At 50.4% G+C, this 19,917-nt stretch overlaps 3 protein-coding genes across 3 annotated transcripts in view; 2 read left to right on the top strand and 1 right to left on the bottom strand.

Annotated features, from left to right (window-relative positions):
• Positions 1-1,606: 1,606 nt before the first annotated feature.
• LOC143209641 (uncharacterized) lies at positions 1,607-7,346 on the bottom strand. The gene is made up of 2 exons (XM_076425570.1): positions 6,462-7,346; positions 1,607-3,218 (listed from the first exon to the last, which is right to left on the bottom strand). The coding sequence occupies exon 2, from the start codon at positions 2,405-2,407 to the stop codon at positions 1,607-1,609; it is 801 nt and encodes a 266-aa protein (XP_076281685.1). The 5' UTR covers positions 2,408-3,218; positions 6,462-7,346.
• Positions 7,347-9,874: 2,528 nt separating this feature from the next.
• LOC143209646 (uncharacterized) lies at positions 9,875-15,329 on the top strand. The gene is made up of 2 exons (XM_076425578.1): positions 9,875-11,044; positions 14,807-15,329. The coding sequence occupies exons 1-2, from the start codon at positions 10,743-10,745 to the stop codon at positions 14,970-14,972; spliced, it is 468 nt and encodes a 155-aa protein (XP_076281693.1). The 5' UTR covers positions 9,875-10,742; the 3' UTR covers positions 14,973-15,329.
• LOC143209271 (uncharacterized) overlaps positions 15,050-19,917 on the top strand; it is a 160,869-nt gene continuing 156,001 nt past the window's right edge. Inside the window, exons 1-2 of the mRNA XM_076424686.1 lie at positions 15,050-15,269; positions 15,311-16,603. Of these exons, the coding sequence (XP_076280801.1) occupies positions 15,050-15,269; positions 15,311-16,603 (1,513 nt within the window). The remainder of the gene's footprint in view (positions 15,270-15,310; positions 16,604-19,917) is intronic.

The raw sequence follows: 19,917 nt of genomic DNA, 5'->3' as shown, positions 1-19,917 counted from the left end.
AGGGGCGGAGGGGGGTAGTCGAGGGGGTTGTCGGGTTGGAGGGTACGACGTAGCAGTAACGGCGTTGAACCGATAAAGATGAAGGATGAAGCCCTTTCCGAGCGATTTGATCGGATTCCGTGTTTGATCGCCGATAATCCAATTTACCCTCGACGCCCAGCGAGCTTTCGGTATACGAGTACACGTACACGTACACGGCTGTGGGGCCCATGTATTTTTCAACGAGCGTGCACCGTCTGCTCCGTACAGACGAATAGATGCCCCCTGTCAGACGTAGAGCCGTTCAATTTTCTGGAATCATGCATACGGTGTGGCGTGGCGGCGGTTCGAGCACACCGGAGAACGGCGCGGGGGTGGGTCCCGGAGTATTTTTGCGCCGTGAAACGTTTTCCGGCCTGGTGGGGGGACGGGGGTGGTGAAGAGAGCAAACTCGCGCGGATTCGACCCGTCTCTGCTCGATCTTCCGTCCCCTTTTCCTTCTGGAACACCACCCTTCGAGGGTTGATTACGAATTTCTCCTTGCGACCACACTTCTCGGCACGTCTTACCACCAGCAACGATCTCTGGCGGCATCGTTCGAATATATTTTTATTTGAATAACGAATAACGAATGCAATTTTATACGGCGAAAGAGTACGCGTCACATGACTTTTCGAGGAATCGAGAGGCGTCGGCCTTGCCTCGTCCTGTCTCGCCTTGCCGCGCCGGTACCCGGTAATTTCCGCGGCCGCGTATTAAGATGATCATTCAACAGGTGTACCGGGCGCGATACACGAGTAATTGCGTTTCGCGGAAAGGAGAGAATCAACGGCGAAAAAATCGGGGTGGGAGACGACGGTCGGACGCCGCTCGAATACAAAGTGACGCGTCGCTCGACGGGGTGGCTGCGTCGCGCACGCAAACATTCCGTTTATTAGCGGATAACAACGGCGGACAGCCGCGGCTCGCGCGTAACGCGCGCCCGATCAAAGGGGTCGCTTGTCGTTCAGCTTTTTCGTCGATATCGAACCGCGCATACGCCGCCGCCTCGGTTTGCTCCGGTTTTGCATCAGCTTCCTATGCCTTGTTTGCATCGTTCTACCCTGTACTATATCAAAATTAGGATTCGTGTTGGCCTTGCGGCTTTCTAAATGAGGCCCCTCGAACACCACATTTTTCAGGTTTTTACGACTAGTTAACATCGGATGATTTTCACGATCTAGAATATTTCAACAAATCACTTGTCAAAATCTTTGCGGATGGAATTTTTAGTGAGTTCTTCAAAAATCCTGAATTCTCATTTCTTCAGGATTTCTTTTTAAAGAACTCACTAAAAATTCCATCGGATACGAAAGAGCTACCTTTACAGTTTCAAGGTACCATAATAATGATTACAGTCTACGGGTTAATACGTTCACGGATCAGGTATTCAGCATCCTATGGAACACATTAAAATACTCTGTTTCATCGCTTACACGTTTAGGGCTTTCCACCCGCATATATTCGTTACAAAGGGTGTGTACGCAGATCCGAAAACTGAAAATGGTACTGCAAACGGTCACTAGAAATGGCGCTGGGCCCGATTCTCCATTAGATCCTTTGATCCGGCCCCGTTTAATCGGATATTTCAGGAGGGAAGGAGGGGTGAGAGAGAAAGAGGAGGTGGAGGGTCCGCTCTGGGCGGCTGATTTCGCATAATCGGCAAGTTCATTGACTTTGAAAGAACAGAACTTGAAGAGACCGAGTGCACGTCTGGTTCTTCGTCACGAGTATATTCCCTTTCGCAGTCGCCGCAGTTTCTCTTTTCGGCTCCCCCTTCGCTCCGGCCGCCCTCTTCATCGTTTTTCTTTTTCCTCCCCCCCCCCGTGACACCCCTCCCGACCACCCCTCCGCTTGGTCTTTTTCTCTTCTTTTTGCTTTCTTCCGACTCTTTTTCACTCCCGCGGCCGCCGCCGTTCTGCTGTTGCTGTTGCGGTACGTACACCGCCTTGCTTCCCGCGTGCGTGAACGCGCGCGAGCGCACGATTCGTATACAAGGCCCGTCCTCATGTTCCACGCATGAAGTACGAAGCAATACGACGTCGTGCGTGACGTTTGCGATCGAGACCGGCAGGTGTAACTGTAAAAAAAAGCCGCAAAAATTCACTGGGGCCCTGGCCACGCTCTCCGAAGGGCCCAGCTCGGAGGAGGGCCTCTTTCTCCTCCTTCTTCGTTTCTTTTCGTCCCCCAGGTTGTCGTCTTCTCTTCTTCCTCTAGCCCGTCCCTTCCACGCCCTTCGTTGCCCCCGGTATTTGATGGAATAATAACAGGACCAGCCGGAAAAAGATTCTTGATGCGCCACGGACCTCGTTTCCAGCACGGTGCAAGCCACCGACACGCAGCACTGGCCACGACAGGTTACACGGTACCAGCCTAAACGACGGATCATTAATAAAAGAAACTTTCGCGATACAGTCTCTCGAACTGTTTCTCCGGGGAACGCTCGGATAGTTGTTTAATGACCGGTTCTTCCTCGGCCGAATAAATCCAGCCCTCGATTATTCATTCGCGCGAACACCACCCAAGCGTTCGCCGATGGGCATCGAGTCACCGGACGCTACTAATCCTTGATTCCTGAACTAACTTCCTCCGCGGATTCGACTGATTACCTTGTATTCCAGCGAACTGTTGAATGTACGGATTCTCAAACTCTGGAATAAAGTACAATGGTGGAGAAACGTTCGATTAGACTTTATGATGTCTTTCGTTATTTAGGGTTGAAACAACTTTATATACGTTTGCTTCTTGGAACCGGCATTGGAACGTAGTAATTAGTCGAACACTTGTCGAAAAACGCAAAGAGCTATTCAGGGGGATCGCGCGTTGTCGCACGAGTACTCGGTAGAGCGTCCGAGGGACGCTAGCCTGCGTAACGATGAATGTATTTGGATGCCGCAAAAACCGTCCGCTGCATCAGAATTCAGGCGACGGGGTGACGGTCCTCCGCGAGTTCTCCAAAATGACGAACTTCCCGAGGATTCTCTGGAATCGTCGTTCGCGTTCAAAGAGGCGGCCTCCGAGTATTCCTGTCACGTGCGGCGATCAAGGTTGCCTGTCCATCGCGTTCTTGGACAAGAGCGTGCATTTTGCAGAAAGGCGACGGGCCTGTGGCCTCTGGACGAGCTGGTGCCCTGGCGTATGGTCTACTCTCGCGTCTTGGTATCGCTTTGGTCGGCTGACGGAGCGGAGCTCCACGTGGCCTGCAGGCAAAAAAGAAGAAGTCACGCAAGCAAGCAGGCGAACAAGCAAGCAAGCAGAGTCCCGATGCTTCTGCTGAATAGGTCGAGATCGCGGCCCGTGAGAAATTGAAAATCACGGAGGTTCGTCGGAGCCGGGTGTCTTGCTTTCATTTGTTCGCGCATTAGCCGGCCGTGTTCCCTTTATTATTTATGAGACGAGACGCGCGGTGGCCAGGGGGACGCGAGATAAGAGCAAGAGAAAAAGAGAGAAGGTCTGGGTTAGGGGAAGAGGGAGCAGAAGCGAACTGGAAAAACAGAGGGAAAAAAAAGGTGGGTGGAAGAAACGAACCAGGAGGAAGCCGGGACACGACGCAAGAAAAGAGACCGGGCCGGGAAGGAAAGAGAAGAAGGGCCGGCCAGGCCGCGGCTTGGAAAATGAGAGACGAGAGAGAGACGTGGCGGTGAATGGCAATGGCCTGGACTGTACCACAAGAGCGAGCCAGAAGAGCCGAGCGGAACAGAGACGCAGGGAGGGAAAGAGAGCAGGCCTGTGCCGCAGGCCATCACAATGTGTTCTGGTTGCTTCGGTCTGTCCGTTCGTCCCTGTGCACGTCCGTACGTCTGTCCGTTGTCTGCCCTGGCACTCCAACCGAGTGCATAGCCGTCTGGCCCCGGTAAAGGGTCTCTGACCGATTATCACTTGGTCTTTATGCTCTTTGAGGTTCTTTTAAACGTTCCCCTTCCCTCCCCACCCGCTCCTCGGCCTTTCTGCTCCACCTTCTTTTACTGCGCGTTTCTTCCTTCTCATCGCGGCTTGCATCTCTGCATCTTCTCCGCTTGCTCCACCTCCTCCTCCTTCTCCTCCTTCCTCTTCGGTGGTTCCCTCAGCTTTGTCCCCATTTTTTTTTCTTCACCGTCACGAAATTTTCTCCCTGTTCGCGCCGCTTATCTCACAATCCTTCGACGTTCCCTATTTATTTTCTCGGTGCCCCTTACTCCTGTCCGCTTTATTCGTCGCGGTCATCAACAGGCCCGTTGTTTTCGTCGGGACAAGCCGAAGAGCGACTCGACGACCAACGGCGTATCTCGCTCCGACGGGAGGATACACGCGAAAAACATTCCATCGCTCTCGATAACGGCACGGCGCGACGGTACGCCTAATCTGGCTGTTCGATTGTTTTGGCGAACGATCCAACGACGACGCCCACTTCGCGCAATCATTCGCAAACGATCGGTGCGCCGTGCTAGCTTTTCGAGCAATGCTCCGCTCCTCGAGCGAGAGGATTCCGCGCGAAAGGGATTTCGTCACGTAAAACAACGCGCGACAGGCCGAAGGCTGTTTATTAGCTCCCGGAATGTCGCGGCTACAGCAGCCTGTGCTCGTTGCACAGCAGTCTACTCGAAAACTTTGTAGGAAAACTCCATAACTCATGGACGGTGGTCGGGAACCCCGAGTCAGGAATATTTTGAAGCTTTCGTCATTTATTAATCGGGTCGAAGCTTTGATCGCTAGTTTATCGACTCCGAGTTTCGCGATACGGTAGTTTTCGACTGGCTGTGGAGGTCTTTTTTCAAGTAGTTTTAGAGACAGATTCTGAACTGACCGATTGGAGTCCGATGCACCTGGGGAAACATGGATAAGGATGTATTGGGAACTTATGCGTGTAAGGAGGCTCGATACGTTGAATGACAATCGTCATCGCATTATCCTTTCGAGGAATACCCTAGAATATTCCTCGATGATGTTTTCTAAATCGAGGCCTCCTAAATGTTGCAATTTACCGACGCATGTGCAAACCCCTTACATGCGTGCAGTCGCCTCAAAGAGAACCAGGCGTGGATTTTCCTCTGAATAGTACTGGAAGAGAGAAAATTGAATGGATTTTGTAACCGCGACTGCATTTGAATTCAAGAATCAGTCGCGACTGTCAACCTTCGTTAATTCCACGGCTGAAATCGCCTATAAAACGTACCCAATGGGCAATGCGCGAATACAATCCCGACCCGTTCCAGGGGTTAACCATGAGTCTCGATTGCAACATGGTTTCTTGGTGGCTCGACGATGCCAGCCACGTAAGTGACGGGCAAAAGGTCGACGGAGGTTGATGGTAACGGTAAACGGGGTACACTACGGTGTGCCTTTCTTTAAATAGCATAGTTCTCGAGTGACCGTCCCGATTCCACGAACTCGGTGTCCGGTTCCAAGTATGTCCGTGGAATACCGGTGCCCGGAGCAACGCGTAAAACTGCATTTCTGCATTTTTTCCTCCCTCCCCGACTGCAAGGCTCTCTTTCTCTACCCTGTGAAGGTGTTCTCTCCTCTTCTTCGCTCCCCGCTATCCGTCTGCCACGCGGAACGTATCTATACACCTATATCAGCCTACACGTTTCGCCTTTCGCCGACGACGACGTTCGTTCTCGGATCGGCAGCGTGCCGGTCGATGACAAGCGATCGTGTCTGTCGTCGATCCTTCTCGTTACGCGAACGTTCCGTTAACGATACGAGCGTTCAGGCGAGATCGAAGACCCCTTATCTCCCAGCCAGGGTTTACTGTGCTCGGCTGCTGTGTCGGTAACGGCACCGACCCGAGTGTCTGCGACACTGATGAACATGATGACGCGTCGCGCGTCTCGCCTTGCTTCGGGAGGAATAAACTCGCGGTTTCTTGATCGCGGAGATCATCGTCGAAATCCACGTTTTCATCAGAACCGGGCTGCTATTCGAACAGAAATCGTTTTTAATTGACTCTACTGTGGTCCTTGGTCGAACCATTCTTTCGTAACGCTGTCCGGAAAAGGGAACAGGTGTGTTCGCGAATGAGCTGAGCGAGTACAAAGAGTTAATGAAACATTTTGAATATAATAATTATGAAAATGGTCTAAGTGATGTATTTCTTGTTTCGAGGTGTTTCAAGCAAAAGAATATTAACGCTAAATGGAGATCTAGCGGTTCATTTTTCACAATGTCGTGAAAATTACATTGAATTCATATAGTTTAAAATAATGTGATGCGAGATAACTGATGAACTCATTCTCTTTAAATTACTTAGACCACTTAGACAAAATTCACGGGATTACGTAAATTCATAGTGGCGTATAGACAGAGCATCTTAATGCAAAATATAAAGATTTTCCACCTGAATTCCAACAAACCGGAGAGACATAGAAAGTGATCTTCTCTCTTAATATGTCTAATAGGTTCGACATGATATAAAAATATTTTGAAATTCGTGTAATGTTTTTTTCTGTTTAAATAACACCTACTCATTTTTCTCATAAATGCATAAAATCCGCTGTCTAGTGATATATCACAGTACGACGACATTAGCTTCCAGTTCCAAGGGTGCATCCGAGTGAGATTTTCAAGAAACCGTGGGAAGCAGCTCGGTGGAAGGGTACAGCTCGTCCACCGGTATTTTTGTCGTCAGCCGGTGACAACTAGGACAATAAAAGCTGCATTTAGTCCTTGGCCACTCCATTAAGACGGAACACGATCTTTCATCTGTCAGACGTGTTAAGTGTATCGACTGGAAGGCTCGAGCGACCGGGTGATTAAATCTTAACGATGTTTCAAGTATTTATATGGTATAAATGGAAGGACCGGGTATCGTGAGAGCGAGCGAGAGGGAAAGAGGTGGATCGTGGAAGAGCAAAGTTCCAGGTCAGTGCCGGTACCTGGGTCGATACGAAGCCTCCGATTAAATTGCAATCGTTCTGTCGTGCTATCTGTAAAAAAGAACCGGAGGCATCATAAAATCGCTATGTGGCGAATTATTGAGACCGGTCAACCGACTCTTGCTGGACGGCTCTGACGCTCTGGTTTCTAAAAAGAGAACACGCCGGCTACGTGACGTCGATAACCGTTTACTCTTCACGCGGAGGTGGAATCGCCGAAAATGTCGAGATTCTATTCCGAAGACGCGGGGGGGATCGCGTATTGTCATCGCCGCGTAGCTTATATCTGTGGTTGTCGGGAAAAACGCCGCATGTCACATACTTTCACTTTCGAAATATGTATTGCCGTTTAAAATTGCCATCATTAATGCTTTGACATAGGACAGTGGTTAAATTGCATTATTTTTTGAGCCTTTCGAATTGGTTTTCATGACTTTCTTTCTAGTAAATACGTAAATCCTACACTCTAAAGCTCAATTAATGCATACACACAAATTTTTTGAAATTGTGACATACGGAGTTTATCCTGGCAACCACAGGTATTATCTCTTGCCGAATGAATTATTTCCGGTGACCCAGCACACGTCAACCCACGTTCACGATCGTGCTCGACGCCTCGTGTTCCTTCCTCCACCGTCAACCCTTCGGTTTCGTATCGGAATCGCGTCGCCAGGGCCTCGCTGTGAGACAACGTGACCCAGAAGCGGTTCGATTTCGGGCGTACCAACGTGCCAAACCAGCGACGTATCGAAATTCGGTTGTACGGCCGGCATGTGTCCTGTTACGTCTGCTGCGCGTGCTTCAGACCGAAAGGGTGACTCAACGGAACGTGCCGCGAGTGATGTGCCAAATATGCATAGGTCCGTCTGTATTCGAGGACCCCGGATTCTACCGCGCGCCCGATTGTCTTGGGGCTTGGGGTCGTTGCGGGTGCGTGCCGTGTGGTCAATGCACCGACACCAACCCTGCAATTCGAGGGTGCGCGTGATCTTGAATTTTAGCCGGCCACTTTCCACGTTGCACCGACTTGCTTCGGAAAGACATCTCTCGATCGAGTTCATTTATCAGGTCGTTCGGAAAGTATAATAATTTCGTTTTTCGTGTGGAGATGGCAGTGCTTCCATTTCTTATTACTAGACTGCGCGTTTATGGCTTATAAATATTTTCCAAAAATGCTGGAGTATTAAATTCAACAGAATTGGATCTACAAATGGTATCTTCTTCAAATTTCTCCAGAAAAATTGGCAAATCCATAAACATCCGCAATCTAGTTATTACTAGATCTAGGAAAACGAACCACCCCATTCATCTGCATCATCGTGCTCCACCACCTGCAAGATCAAAGCCGATCGAGTGTAGAGGAATCAAGTCCGGTTCTGTGATAGGGTGTCTTAGCGCGCGGCTTGTGCCTTCCATCGACAAGGGGTTGCAAGGAGGTGGGATTGCAAGCGGCGTATGCTAACGACTATCGGTGATCCGGACGGTTTTCGCGACCTCGCTGGTGGAGTATGACTGCTCACGGCGATCGCGACGACGACAGCATCCGCGAGTATAGTGGCGGCTGCGGTGGCGGTGGTAAGGTTGTGTCGGTGGTGGTGACAGTGGTGATGGCGGCCTAGATGGAGAGACGCGACGCCGCGCCGGCCTCGCGGCTGGTGGCGAAAGAAGGAAAGAGGGCGGGTGTTGTACGCGGAAGAAGGGGTTAGAGAACCGCGAAGAGAGAGTTGAATAGCGGTGGAGCAAGGGGGCGAAGCCGAAGAGCCGAGGTGCATAGTAGTATAGGCGGACGGTGGAAGGAACGGCGCGGCGCGCGAGAGAGACGCGGATCGGATCGGATCGGATCGGAGCGGAGTAGAGTAGAGTAGTGTAGAGTAGAGTAGAGAGCGGCGTGGTGCGGCGCGGCGTGGAGGTAGAGAACTCGAGAGGGACGGAAAGGGGCGAAAAGCGACGAGAGCCGCCGAGACGGGACGAGGCGCGACGAGGCGCGACGATGAAGGCCGACGGGGGTCGCGCACCGCGGCGCTGAACGCAGTGCCATCCGATAGGCAGCACCGCTTGCTCCACGGATCTTCGGCTCGCTCGCTTCGAGCTCCGGTCGTTCGCTTGTACGATTCACGCTCGATCCGTTTCACTTCTTCTCCGGACCCGGCCTGTTAGCGTGGTGGCCTGCTGCTGCTGCTGGTGGTGGCCGGTGTCCATGCCGGGAAAGGAAATTCCTGCACCGACACGACGACGACGGCGGTAGAGACCGCGCCGCCGGAAAAGACGACGACGGAACGGCGGCCGCGAGAACCGAAGACGCGTGCACTCGTCGTGTGTGTCGTTGCCGCGCGTAGTTTTACGTGTACTGCGTATACGCTGCTCGTGCTCGTGAACAGAGGTGCCCCCTCCCTTCATCCCGAACGGCGAACGCGTGGTGGTCAACACGGTGCGTGTGCTTCTCTCCTTTTCTTTCTTTCGTTCGTTCTTTCTTTTTCTCGCACGCTTTTGCTCTCTTTCTAACCTCCTCTCCTCTTTGTCTTTCATTACTTTCGCCTTGTCCTCCTGCCTTTGCTCCTACTCTCTCGCTCTCTTCCTCTGTCTTTCCTTCGTTTATCCACCGGTCAGCTCTGCGTCTTGCTCGTCGCTTCCCTCGTCTTTCTCTCTTTCTCTCTCTGTATGTGTGCTGAGAGAGACAGAGAGAGAGAAAGAGAGAGACAGAGTAAGTCCGTCTTGCCTTTTCGTCCGCGCGACTCCATTCCCCCTTCGTTTATCTTTGCGTCTTCTTTTACTCTTTCTTTTATTTTCTGTCTTTCTCTCTCTCTCTCTCTCTCTCTTTTGCGTTTCGTTTTTTCTTTGGTTTTGTCGCCGACGAACCGTCCGATGCGCTCGTTAATCCCACGATCGCGATCGTAAACACGATTCGATCGGTATCGCGGCGGACACGAGAAAAACGACGGAAGATCGTCCGCGCGCGGGGGTATCCGCCGCGCGAGTTTCCACCGTGCACGCAAAAGGTACCCATTCTCGGAACGCAACAGAGACCCAGCATGGCCGCCTAGCACGAGACGAGTCAGAGTTCCTCGCCGGTGTCCACACTACACGACGGCACAGCTCTCCATCTCTTTTTCTCTCTTCATCCCCTTCGCGCTCCGTTTCTGTCCGCCTTCTCTCCCGCCCGGTGTATTCAAAGAGTATACACGCTCTCGCGCTCTTTCGTCCCTCCGGTCTCTCTCTCTCTGCTTCTCGGCTCTCGCTCCCTATCCATCTGTCCCCCTTGGTCTCGCATATATACGCATATAGATGCATCGCAATCTGTCTTCGTTTTTGTACAATGCTGTTGCTCTCGCTGCGTCGTCTTCTCTCGCTTTCTGCTCCACGCTTTTCCCTCACGGTTTGTTCGTACGTCCGTCTTGTTCGCTTATTGCCCCGGTCTTTGTCTCGCTAGCACGTTCTCCCGCTTGTTCTCCTCCTTCTCTCTCTTCCTCAATGCTCTTCTTCTTCTTCTTCTTCGCCCGTTCCACCGCTCCTTCTCTCTCGCCCTCTCTGTTCCTCTCCCTCTCCCTCTCCGTCCCACCCGACTCGTCTCTCTCTCTGGTTCTTGTCCCCTGATCGCGCCTTTCATTCGAAAATAGCACGCGTGCCGCGCACATTTTTCCTCATGAAAACAGCGAATTCCCACTCGCTGACACGCGCGCGCGACACCGGCCAACCAGGGCTGCTCGTGTCGTATTCTAACCTCACTTTTCGCGAAAAATTTCGCGGCGGCCAGATCCTCCCCCACCGGCGACCAACAACCCGCTCGAATGTCTTCGGCTTGGTTCTCCTTCTTTCTCTCACTCTTCCTGTTTTCTTTTTCCTTCGTTTCGTTTTTTCGTTGATGGTTATCGAATGCAATACACAACCGACCAGAACCGAAACAAAGCCGCTTTTATTAACAAATCTCTTCGACTCGATCACCCCACACAGCATGCCCTCTTCCGATTGATCGACTCGATCTCGGGGACCACCGACACCGCAGCCGTTTCGAGGAACGCGGTGTCTTGCGGCCTTAAATGGCGATTCGGTGGCCCCCGGCGAGCCTATAGAGAGGCGTTCACGCCGCACGAAATACAAATGCGATGTGTCCCGTGGATTGCCAGCGAGTACCAATGCCGTCCGCACTATAATCATCATCCTCTAACGACTATAATGTACTATACCTTACCTCTTAATCTTCCGGAAACTGGATTTCTAGAATTTTGCTACGACTGCTGTTGCACACCTAACAGAGAGTACTGTTTAAACAATGCACGTTCCTGTACATCTTCGATAGACTTCTATAACATTGAGCGCACCAAGCATGTTGTTAGAGCCCGCAGAAAATGAAGTTTCATGACCTAGGGAAACTACATACAGGATGCACCGCCGTAAACTCGATTACCTCCGCAAACTGTTAAAAATCACGGGCGTTGGTCCCTCGAAAATGAGTTCTGTTGACCTGTACGAAATAAATAAGAATGCTAGACACTGTTGTTACGTTTTATTCCTCGTTTCAGTGCAGATTTGTCGTTCTCGACGATAATCCCTTCCCGTTTCTTGCGGTACGACAACGACGTAACTTCACGATCAAATAATGATAACGATATTCGCCAGGAGAATAATCGGTTGATCGTGGCCTGGATCGCGTCTCGATCGTTCGCGCTGTCTCTCGTGTTCTCTCGTCTCTTGGCTTTGTTGCGGTCAGACGGAGGCAGATATTCTGGCGGGAGACTCGTAAAAATAGTGTCTTCGCCGTTTCCTCCCTTCGACTCGGCGACTATAATTAGCGGGATTCGCGTTTTCTGCGTAAACAAATATTCGCCGGGTCTGTCGTGGCCGCGGGGCCGCGTGTGCAGCCACTTTACCGTTGTTCGTGATTTCCTGTTCGATAGAGCACACGCTGAATAAACACCGCAAAACACGGCCTATCCGGCAGTCACGGGTGTCGCGACCGTAGCCAACGTCTATCGATGCTACACGGCTTTTGCATTAGGAGACCGTGGACAGTAGAAACAGACCGGTCTGTCTGTTCGCGTCCGTCTTCCCTTTTCCCCCTGTTCGTCAGCCCCGGTACTCTAGTAGAATATGTCTATAGCTGCGCGCGCGAGAGACAGAGAGAGAGAGAGAGAGAGAGAGAGAGAGAATGTGCGTACGTGTCGGTGTCTGTGTGTATGTGTGGTGGGCAGAACTATTCATACCCGACCAGAGAACGTTCATAAAAATAGGATTTTCGCGATTCCCACCGCCGCGACGTCGCGCTTAATGGTGGTTCGCGTGCCTCGCGAATAAATCTCACCAAAGTTTACCGTGTACTCCGTGGGGTTGACGAACGATTTGTGGAAATATTCACCTTTCGATCGGTTCCTGAATTCTTGATGGCCTACTCCAAGACGCGCCGGCTACTTTTAGAGCTCTCTACAACCGACCATTGCGAACTTTTCAATTGAATCGCGGCTCCGAAACAACTCTCGGCCCTTTAACGCGATACAAATATAGTGAAATCGTAGTGTCAAAATTTGTTCTACTAAAATCTTTCGAAAATTTGAAATGCTCGAATGGACGTTTGGCACCGGATCAAGATAATTGAACACCTCCAATGTTTTTGTAGTTCGTAATTTCTCCGACACAGGGAGAAAATGTCTATCTATTGTACGCCTATACTGCGGTTCTTTATGCAAAATTAACAAATGATCTTAGTCGATCATAAGGGTGGATTGATAGTGGAGCTGCGAGCATCGATGATAGCGGCGCGGTGAAAAGAAACCAACATTCGTGACAACATTTCGACACATACTATTGAAAAAGTACATATGTATTTTCTTTGTTTTTCTTTCTTTTTTCACCGCACAGCTCACCTCGCTGCTCCACTATAAATCCACCCTAAGAAACAGAGATTGAATTCAAATGTATTTCTTTTCTGTCAATCGTTTCAATCAATTGCATACGACGCAACAATATCATTGATTTCTTCACGCGTGTTTCACAGTTTAGTGTTTTCAGCTATTAATTCTACACGATCAACGCATTAAAACCCGTAGTCGACCGTTAATGAAATCTAAATTGAGAATGAGAAGCTCTTCCACGGATGATAGATCGCGTTGCGTGAACTGGTGCGCTTTTTATCGCAGCCAGAGCGATGGCGAATGCTCAGTTTCCAGGTGGATATGATTTCGGCGGTGGTGACGTACTCACAGCCGTGCCAGCCGGGTACAATCGTCGTCGATCTCGTCGATACGTTATCGTTGTTTTTCATTTAATCAGCCGCATCGGTGAATATCGATCACCGTTTATCTCGAGTATTACCGTCTGTGCAGTCGGAATAATTATTCGCCGCGGACGGGCGTGCGCGTGTGTCCCGGTCGAAGGGGGATATCCCTGGATAAAAGGGTTACAGGGAACGGGAGAACCGGAGGTCGCCGATCCTCGACATAAATAATAAATCCACGCAATGCCGGGCCGAGTTGCCCGAGGACCACTCGAAATCTCGAGTGAGCGTTCCGCGGGGCAACATTTTCAGTTTTTTTTACCGTCGGTACCGTGAACCGGCCGCGTCACAGGGGCGAGAGAGCCTACCCTTCTGTGTCGGACATTAGTTCATTATGCCGTATTGTCATGCACGCACGAGGAACGCGGAGACAATGCGAGTTAGAGAGAGAAAGAAAGAGTGAGAGAGAGAGAGAGAGAGAGAGGGGGGGGGGGAAGAGAGCGAGACAGTGTGAGCAAGTGTGAGAGCCCGGGGAGAAGGGAGGAACGTTGAACGAAACGAATCACTCGAAATCCGTTCGCCAACTATTTCCTGGGGGCTTATATTTTAGGAAGTTGTAGGAAGCATGAGACCATGGACCAGAATAAGACAGCGCATGACTCGCAACACTGTCCCTCTTATTTGCCAGCCTCTCCCCTGTTTGTCAGCCTCGCACTATTCGAGAACCGATTTCTTTATTGTTGTGCACCGAGAGTGATTTTGATTTATCAAATATTGCACGAGTAAGGGATGAAAAATTTCTCTTGTTCACTGTTTCAGTTCTACATCTCCGGGGATTTATTTCAAATTCTTGAAAATTTTCTGAGACATTCACGGACTGTTTATAGATTACGCAATTAACTGTTGAGCGATAAGATTAGACTGCGGATTTGATGCATTTATAGGAAGAATGAGCAGATCAAATGCAAAGCGTAAATCCACCATATCGGCAGTCTATAGATCGCGTTAGAATCGAACAATGTCAGAAAATGTATTGTTCTTGGAATGCGTAAAATGGTGAACCATTTTCGATTCGGGTCAAGCTATCAATGCGCGAGAGAGCGAATAATCTCTGTTTAATCTGCCCGCAGTTTTAATACGTGCGCTTTAGATATAGCTTTTCGAGGAAAAGATATTAACTAATAATGCTTGTCTTTTCGACGTGGTATAAGAGACTGAAGCAAGCGGATTAAGTTGGATCAACAGAATCAAACTAAATAATTAATGGTGGTTATATCATCGGTCGTTCGTGTCTTGCAGTAAATAAATCGCTCTGGTTTCTTCATATCGAAACGAATTGAAACGTTCCGCGAACATGAACCATGAAGAATAGAAAGATGAACCGAGAACAAATGCTGGTTGGATATGTGTTAAAGGTTTGCGAGAACTCGGAAATGTCGGATCGGGATGGATTCTCGAAAATTTCAGGACTCCTACAGGTTCCCAAATAACATCCGAGAATATTCACGATCATTCGGGATTATCCTCGGTAATAATATTCGAGATTATTTCGGCTCGTTCTCGAGAATGCTGAATATCCTCGAGAATCCTTCCATTGCCTTCCCGTTCCGACGCGTCGGGTTTCCGCACACTTCTAGTGTTACGAGAGATAATTGGATAATATTCACAGTGGAATTACTGCATTGAATACAGTATAGAATAAATCGTTCGATGTTGGTTTTTGTTGCAGGCCAAATCAAGTCAGCCGGAAGCCAGGTGATCGTCAGGTGATCTCGCGAGGAGAGCGCGCGAGTGATTGTCGTAGGATGCGAGGTCGTGTGGTGTTGACGCTTGTGACCGCGTCGGATCGCTTGCCGGTCGGGCTTGCACTTGATCATCAGCGGCGTTCGCGATGATGTCGGAACAGGGTCGCGTAGCATCGGTTTCGTACGCGGAGGAGCTCTGTGGAAAGTTGGTGGACGCGACGGGATAAATGCGAGACCGAAACTTGGTCGGTGGTGGACCAGTTGTCGCGACGACGAAGAGGAGGAAGAAGAAGAAGAGACACCTGGAATCAGGTCGGAAGAAGCGTAGCATCCATCCGGGCTGGCGGTGTACGAGAGCAGGTGCGCCGGCGAAGAGCGGCAACAGGAGGTTGGATGTAGAACAGGAGGAGGACGACGAAGAGGAGTCGGAGGAGGAGTGGTCGGATAGCCGCCGAGCCGAAGATAGAGGGTCGACTCCGGTTGGTGAGCTGGAGGTCGAGGGAAGAAGAACGGGTCGAGTCGTCCCGGGGTACCATCATCGACAGGGTCGGCCTACAACCAGCTGGACTGGACGGTCTCGCGGGTTTTCGTGGTAAGGCCGAGGGTTGTGGGGGCCACCACGGGGGCGGGGGTGGGCTTGCCCCTGCTTCTTCTCGTCGTCGCTGTCCTCGGCAATCAAACGCGCACGACGACGGCTGCGCCGGTGGTGTCCGATACGTACGTGTCCCTCGACGCTACGCCTCCTCGTCTTCTACCTCGATTACCGGACCGTTCGCCCCCGGAGTCTACCTACCGGAGAACGACGCGCCGGTTTTCCAATCTTCAACCAGGGAATCCTTTCGGAGGTGATCCACCGTCAAGCGGAGCGCTGGATTACCACGAGGTGTCTTCGTTAGAACTTGGTCTCGACGGGGTTTGGTCACAGCCCCTCGATCCAACAGGGGAGAAGATCGACATCAACGTTAACACCAGAACGAAGGATCCTACTTCTTCTTCGCCTTTGCCGGGAGAAGAAGCAGGGAGAGGAGGAAGAGGAGGAGGAGGTCTGGCTCACGAGAGGACCGAGTCGAAACGGCGGCAGGTCGCAGCTAGCCTGCTCGATCAACGTCACGGGTCAACAACGTCCCTGAGTCAGCGACCGTCGTACTGGCTGCAAACAGCGTTGTCGCGTAACCGCCGTTTGGAGGATCCTCTCTCGACCCTGGTCGAGACCGGTGTTGGTCTCGGTAGATCCGTCGAGCCCGTGACGAAGGACGACTCGTCGGATCCTGAGGATTCTGTTAGAAGTAGGGACGCTTCGTCGACGGTGACAACGGCACCGGCGATCGCCAGGAGCATTGTACCCTATCGTCCGGTAGCTCGGACTGCGCCGCGGGTGTTCGAGGACGAGGAGAAGGACAGACGCAACAGGAAGGACGAACGAAGAGGTGTCGCGGGTAAACACGGGGGGAAGTTCGCGGTTGCGGGGAACGGTAGTGGTGAGGTCATAGGTGGTGGTGGTGGTGGTGTCGTCGAGTGGACCACGACAACAGTCGCCGGGCCGATGTCATCGTGGTCGTATCATCCTGAAGATGAGGAGCCGGGAGCTGGAAGCGTAAGGACACCCCCGAGCCCGGAGGAGGAGGTGGCGAGCGAGGACGAAGAGGCCGACGGCGCAGAGGATCAGGTCAAGGTCATCGTAGCACAGCCGACCAAAGGCTCGACCGCGTCGACGACAGCGCGGCCGACCACGACCACGACGCAGTTACCACCACCGAGTCAAGATACCTCTATGGAAGCACGTGAGTACCAGGAAAAACGATTATCCTACCGACGACCTAATCCGATCGCCCCGACGTCGTAGTCACCGCCTCCTCCTTCTTCTTCTTCTTCTTCTTCTTCTTCTCTATACCCTAACGGCCGCACGCGTGTCTTCTCCGTGTGCCAGATACGCGGCCCGGCTCGGGAACATCTTGCTCCTTTTGCCATGCCTCGCCCCGCGGGAGTGTTTACAGGAACCGAAGCTCCACGCAGGACCCTTGGCCAGGTTATTTTTAACTATTCGTACCATGCTGCCACTTTCGCCTGACTTCTTCTTCTTCTTCTTCTTCTTCTTCCTCTTCTTCCCTCCCTGCCACCCTACCAGCCCTCCCGGATAGGGTCCTCGCGGCTTCTGTGTCCGACTCTGACACAAGAGGCTGCAGAAATTACTCCGGGTGATCTATTGACTGCGGATCTTTACGCCTCCGCAGCTGTTAGCGTTTATTGTTCTAAGGCATATAGAAATGCTTCTACCGGCACACATTGCTCTTCCGTTTTTACCGAAGAGAACTCGACGGACGGGAACACGTTTGTTGCATCGTAGACATTGCTCCGAGTGATCTGTCGACTGCACATCTGTATGTCTTCGTAGCGTTTAGGGTATATGTTGGCTACAATATAAAGAATCGTTCGTCCTGTAATTCTTTGCTCGTTTTCGTACTATCATCGGTTGCACTCTAAATATTATTTGAAGTCCGGTGATTAAGGTCACGGGGAACAAGTTTTCTATTTTCGAGATTTTCATTGTTAGGATCGACGACAGATGTGCTTTGCGGAAATGTTAATACGGTTAACTATCCTTGACGCTAGTTCGAACTTCCGAAACACACTTGACTATCTATCTTGGCCTATCTGACCGAAAAGCAAGTTGCACCGGCGAGATCGTTTCACGTCACTGGTATATTCAGCCACGAAATTCCGCAGGAATGCGTGTTTCTTCGAGTTCCGTTCGCGGAAGAAGGAAAGAATACTTGTGTAGAAAAGCGTGCGCGGATTAAGGGGGAGGGGCGGGAGGACGAAGGAATGGAGGAGAAGGGAAGCTCGCCGTGAAACGTGTGCATCTCGTGTGTTTTCGATTACGCTTGCACGGCCGTACGCCGACTGCGTACGATGTACGGCTCGTGACTTCGCGTATGAATCAGCCGGCTATTCTTTTCGCGCACTGGCCGACCGCCGACTCCTCGTCTCCGCTCTCTCTCTCTCTCTTTCTCTCTCTCTTCCCCTCTTTCTCTCTCTCTCTATTCCTCTTTGGCTGTTTCATTCGGTTGCTCCGTCGCACACGCTGTTCCGCTTTTGCTCCGTCCACGTCCCGCGCGCGCGAATCAACCGAGCGAAGACGGCCGAATACACGCGAGCGATTTCGCGAGCAATTTTACGAGCGGAACCCTCCACCACCACAAGCGCTCTATCCGCGCCCTTTTCCCTTCTCTTGATCCTCGATCCCGGTTCCTTGCCGATCCTTCTCGCACGTCTCAACTTTGATTCGCCTCTCTGATCGGCTTTTGCTTTTACGCTTCGGTCCCGGGAACCGTTCCCCGCTGCACACCAAATTTTCGAAGTGGATAGGTTCCACGATCTCGCTGGTGCATCACGGATCAAGAGATCTTTGAGCTCGTTGTCGAAGACGACCCCTGATCGCTCCGTTTCACGTCGCGCACTCCAGACCCTCTCGAATCGATGCGGCGTAAAATCGAGATTTATATGGAGATTGGTGCTCGGTACACCGGATCAAAAAAACACGATTTTCGAAGTCGGCATCGAAATAATGACGCTTAATGACGCCCAAAAATTTAGGAAAAATATCGAGATTTTTAAGGGTATCAGAACCGAAGTACATATATTCTGTCATAGACGGCGTAAGGGCTAACAAAAAGTATGATTAAACATGATTCGACACATATTTTATGCGTGTGGCCACTTTACGTGACTCGGAGACAACGAGCGAAAATGTATAAATTCAGCATATACGTTTTTCATTTCGAAAAGAATGTTTTTTTGCTGTGGTAAAATGGAACGAGTCTCAACAATTTTTACTTCGATCGAGAGAATGAAAATTCGTGTTCATGTAATTTTCGATATTATCCATCCAACTAAAACCGAGTTAGCTACAAAAAATTAACCGAACTTTATCCGACGATAGATCTAGTTAATGAAATGGTGAGTGTTCTATTAATCGCGTAGCCGTCTGGAGCGGACGTTTTCGGACACGCAATTCTTTGAGTTACGTTTCCCAGCTATTGTCTTCGCGCTCGATGGTCGGCTTGTTAAACACTAGTCTTTATGGGAAACTTAAATGGTGGTGGCCTGCCAGCCTGGAACAGCGAGTTCAGCTTGAAATTGCGCGTTAGGTAATTCATTGAGTTTCATTACCGCGGCAAACAGTGCCGCCATAACAATACAATGTATGGTTTAATAACGAGCGTAAACGTTGACCTTTCCCCGATAACGTTCATTCATAACTTTCGGTCAGTGAAATCTGCCTTTTAATACCGTTGTCCGTGGACCGGGGCAGTTGTCAGCAGTGTATAAACAGAGTGCTCGCTTAACAATTGGCGAAATATCCATTTTTACGTTCGCGGATCTGAGTCGCAAGACGGTCACCGATGAAATATCAACCCTTAACACTCGAGTGGTAACTCGGAGAGAGTCGCCACTAAACATTGCTGTACCATTTTTCAAAATATTATTCATATTTTTAAATATGTTGCTATCTGATCAATACATGTTACAAAAATGCTGGAGGATCAAATTCGACAGAATTTAGTACGATTTTTATTTATTTTCGATCTACAAATGCTATTTCCAATGAAAATACGATTTTACTTGGTCCAATTTTCTGAAAATTTCGCTAAGAAAACTTGAAAATTGCATAAACATCCGCAGTCTACTAGTCAATTACTAAAATTTGGAACTTTTCTCTCCTCCGGTAGTAAATCAGCCACGTTTCGTTCCCGATGGTTCTAGCTCTAAAATAACAATGTTGAGAATGTGTACAGTGAATTGGTGGTCGGTAAAATCCCACGGGTCGAAGGTCAAACATGAAACAACATTGATTTTACGAAATTTTTGAGGTAGCTGGTTGGCAGTCCAAGTATTAATATTCGAACGTGTTTCGGGGGTGGATATTTTCGTTTGCGAGGATCGACGAAAGCGGAGTACTCGAAGCGGAGCTCGAGCCGTCGGAATTAGTGTTGATTAACGGAACGTAGTTGCATCGGGGCTGATCATAGTTATTACGCTTGTTGTAACCGGTCGGGCTCGCGGCGGGTGAAAACGCTCGCGGTATCTTGACGAG

Source organism: Lasioglossum baleicum, chromosome 6 (genome assembly GCF_051020765.1).
Source record: "Lasioglossum baleicum chromosome 6, iyLasBale1, whole genome shotgun sequence".
In the NCBI taxonomy this organism is placed as follows: Eukaryota; Metazoa; Arthropoda; class Insecta; order Hymenoptera; family Halictidae; genus Lasioglossum; species Lasioglossum baleicum.
The sequence above is the reverse complement of the archived record's forward strand: the minus strand, read 5'-3'. Positions and strand labels throughout refer to the sequence as shown.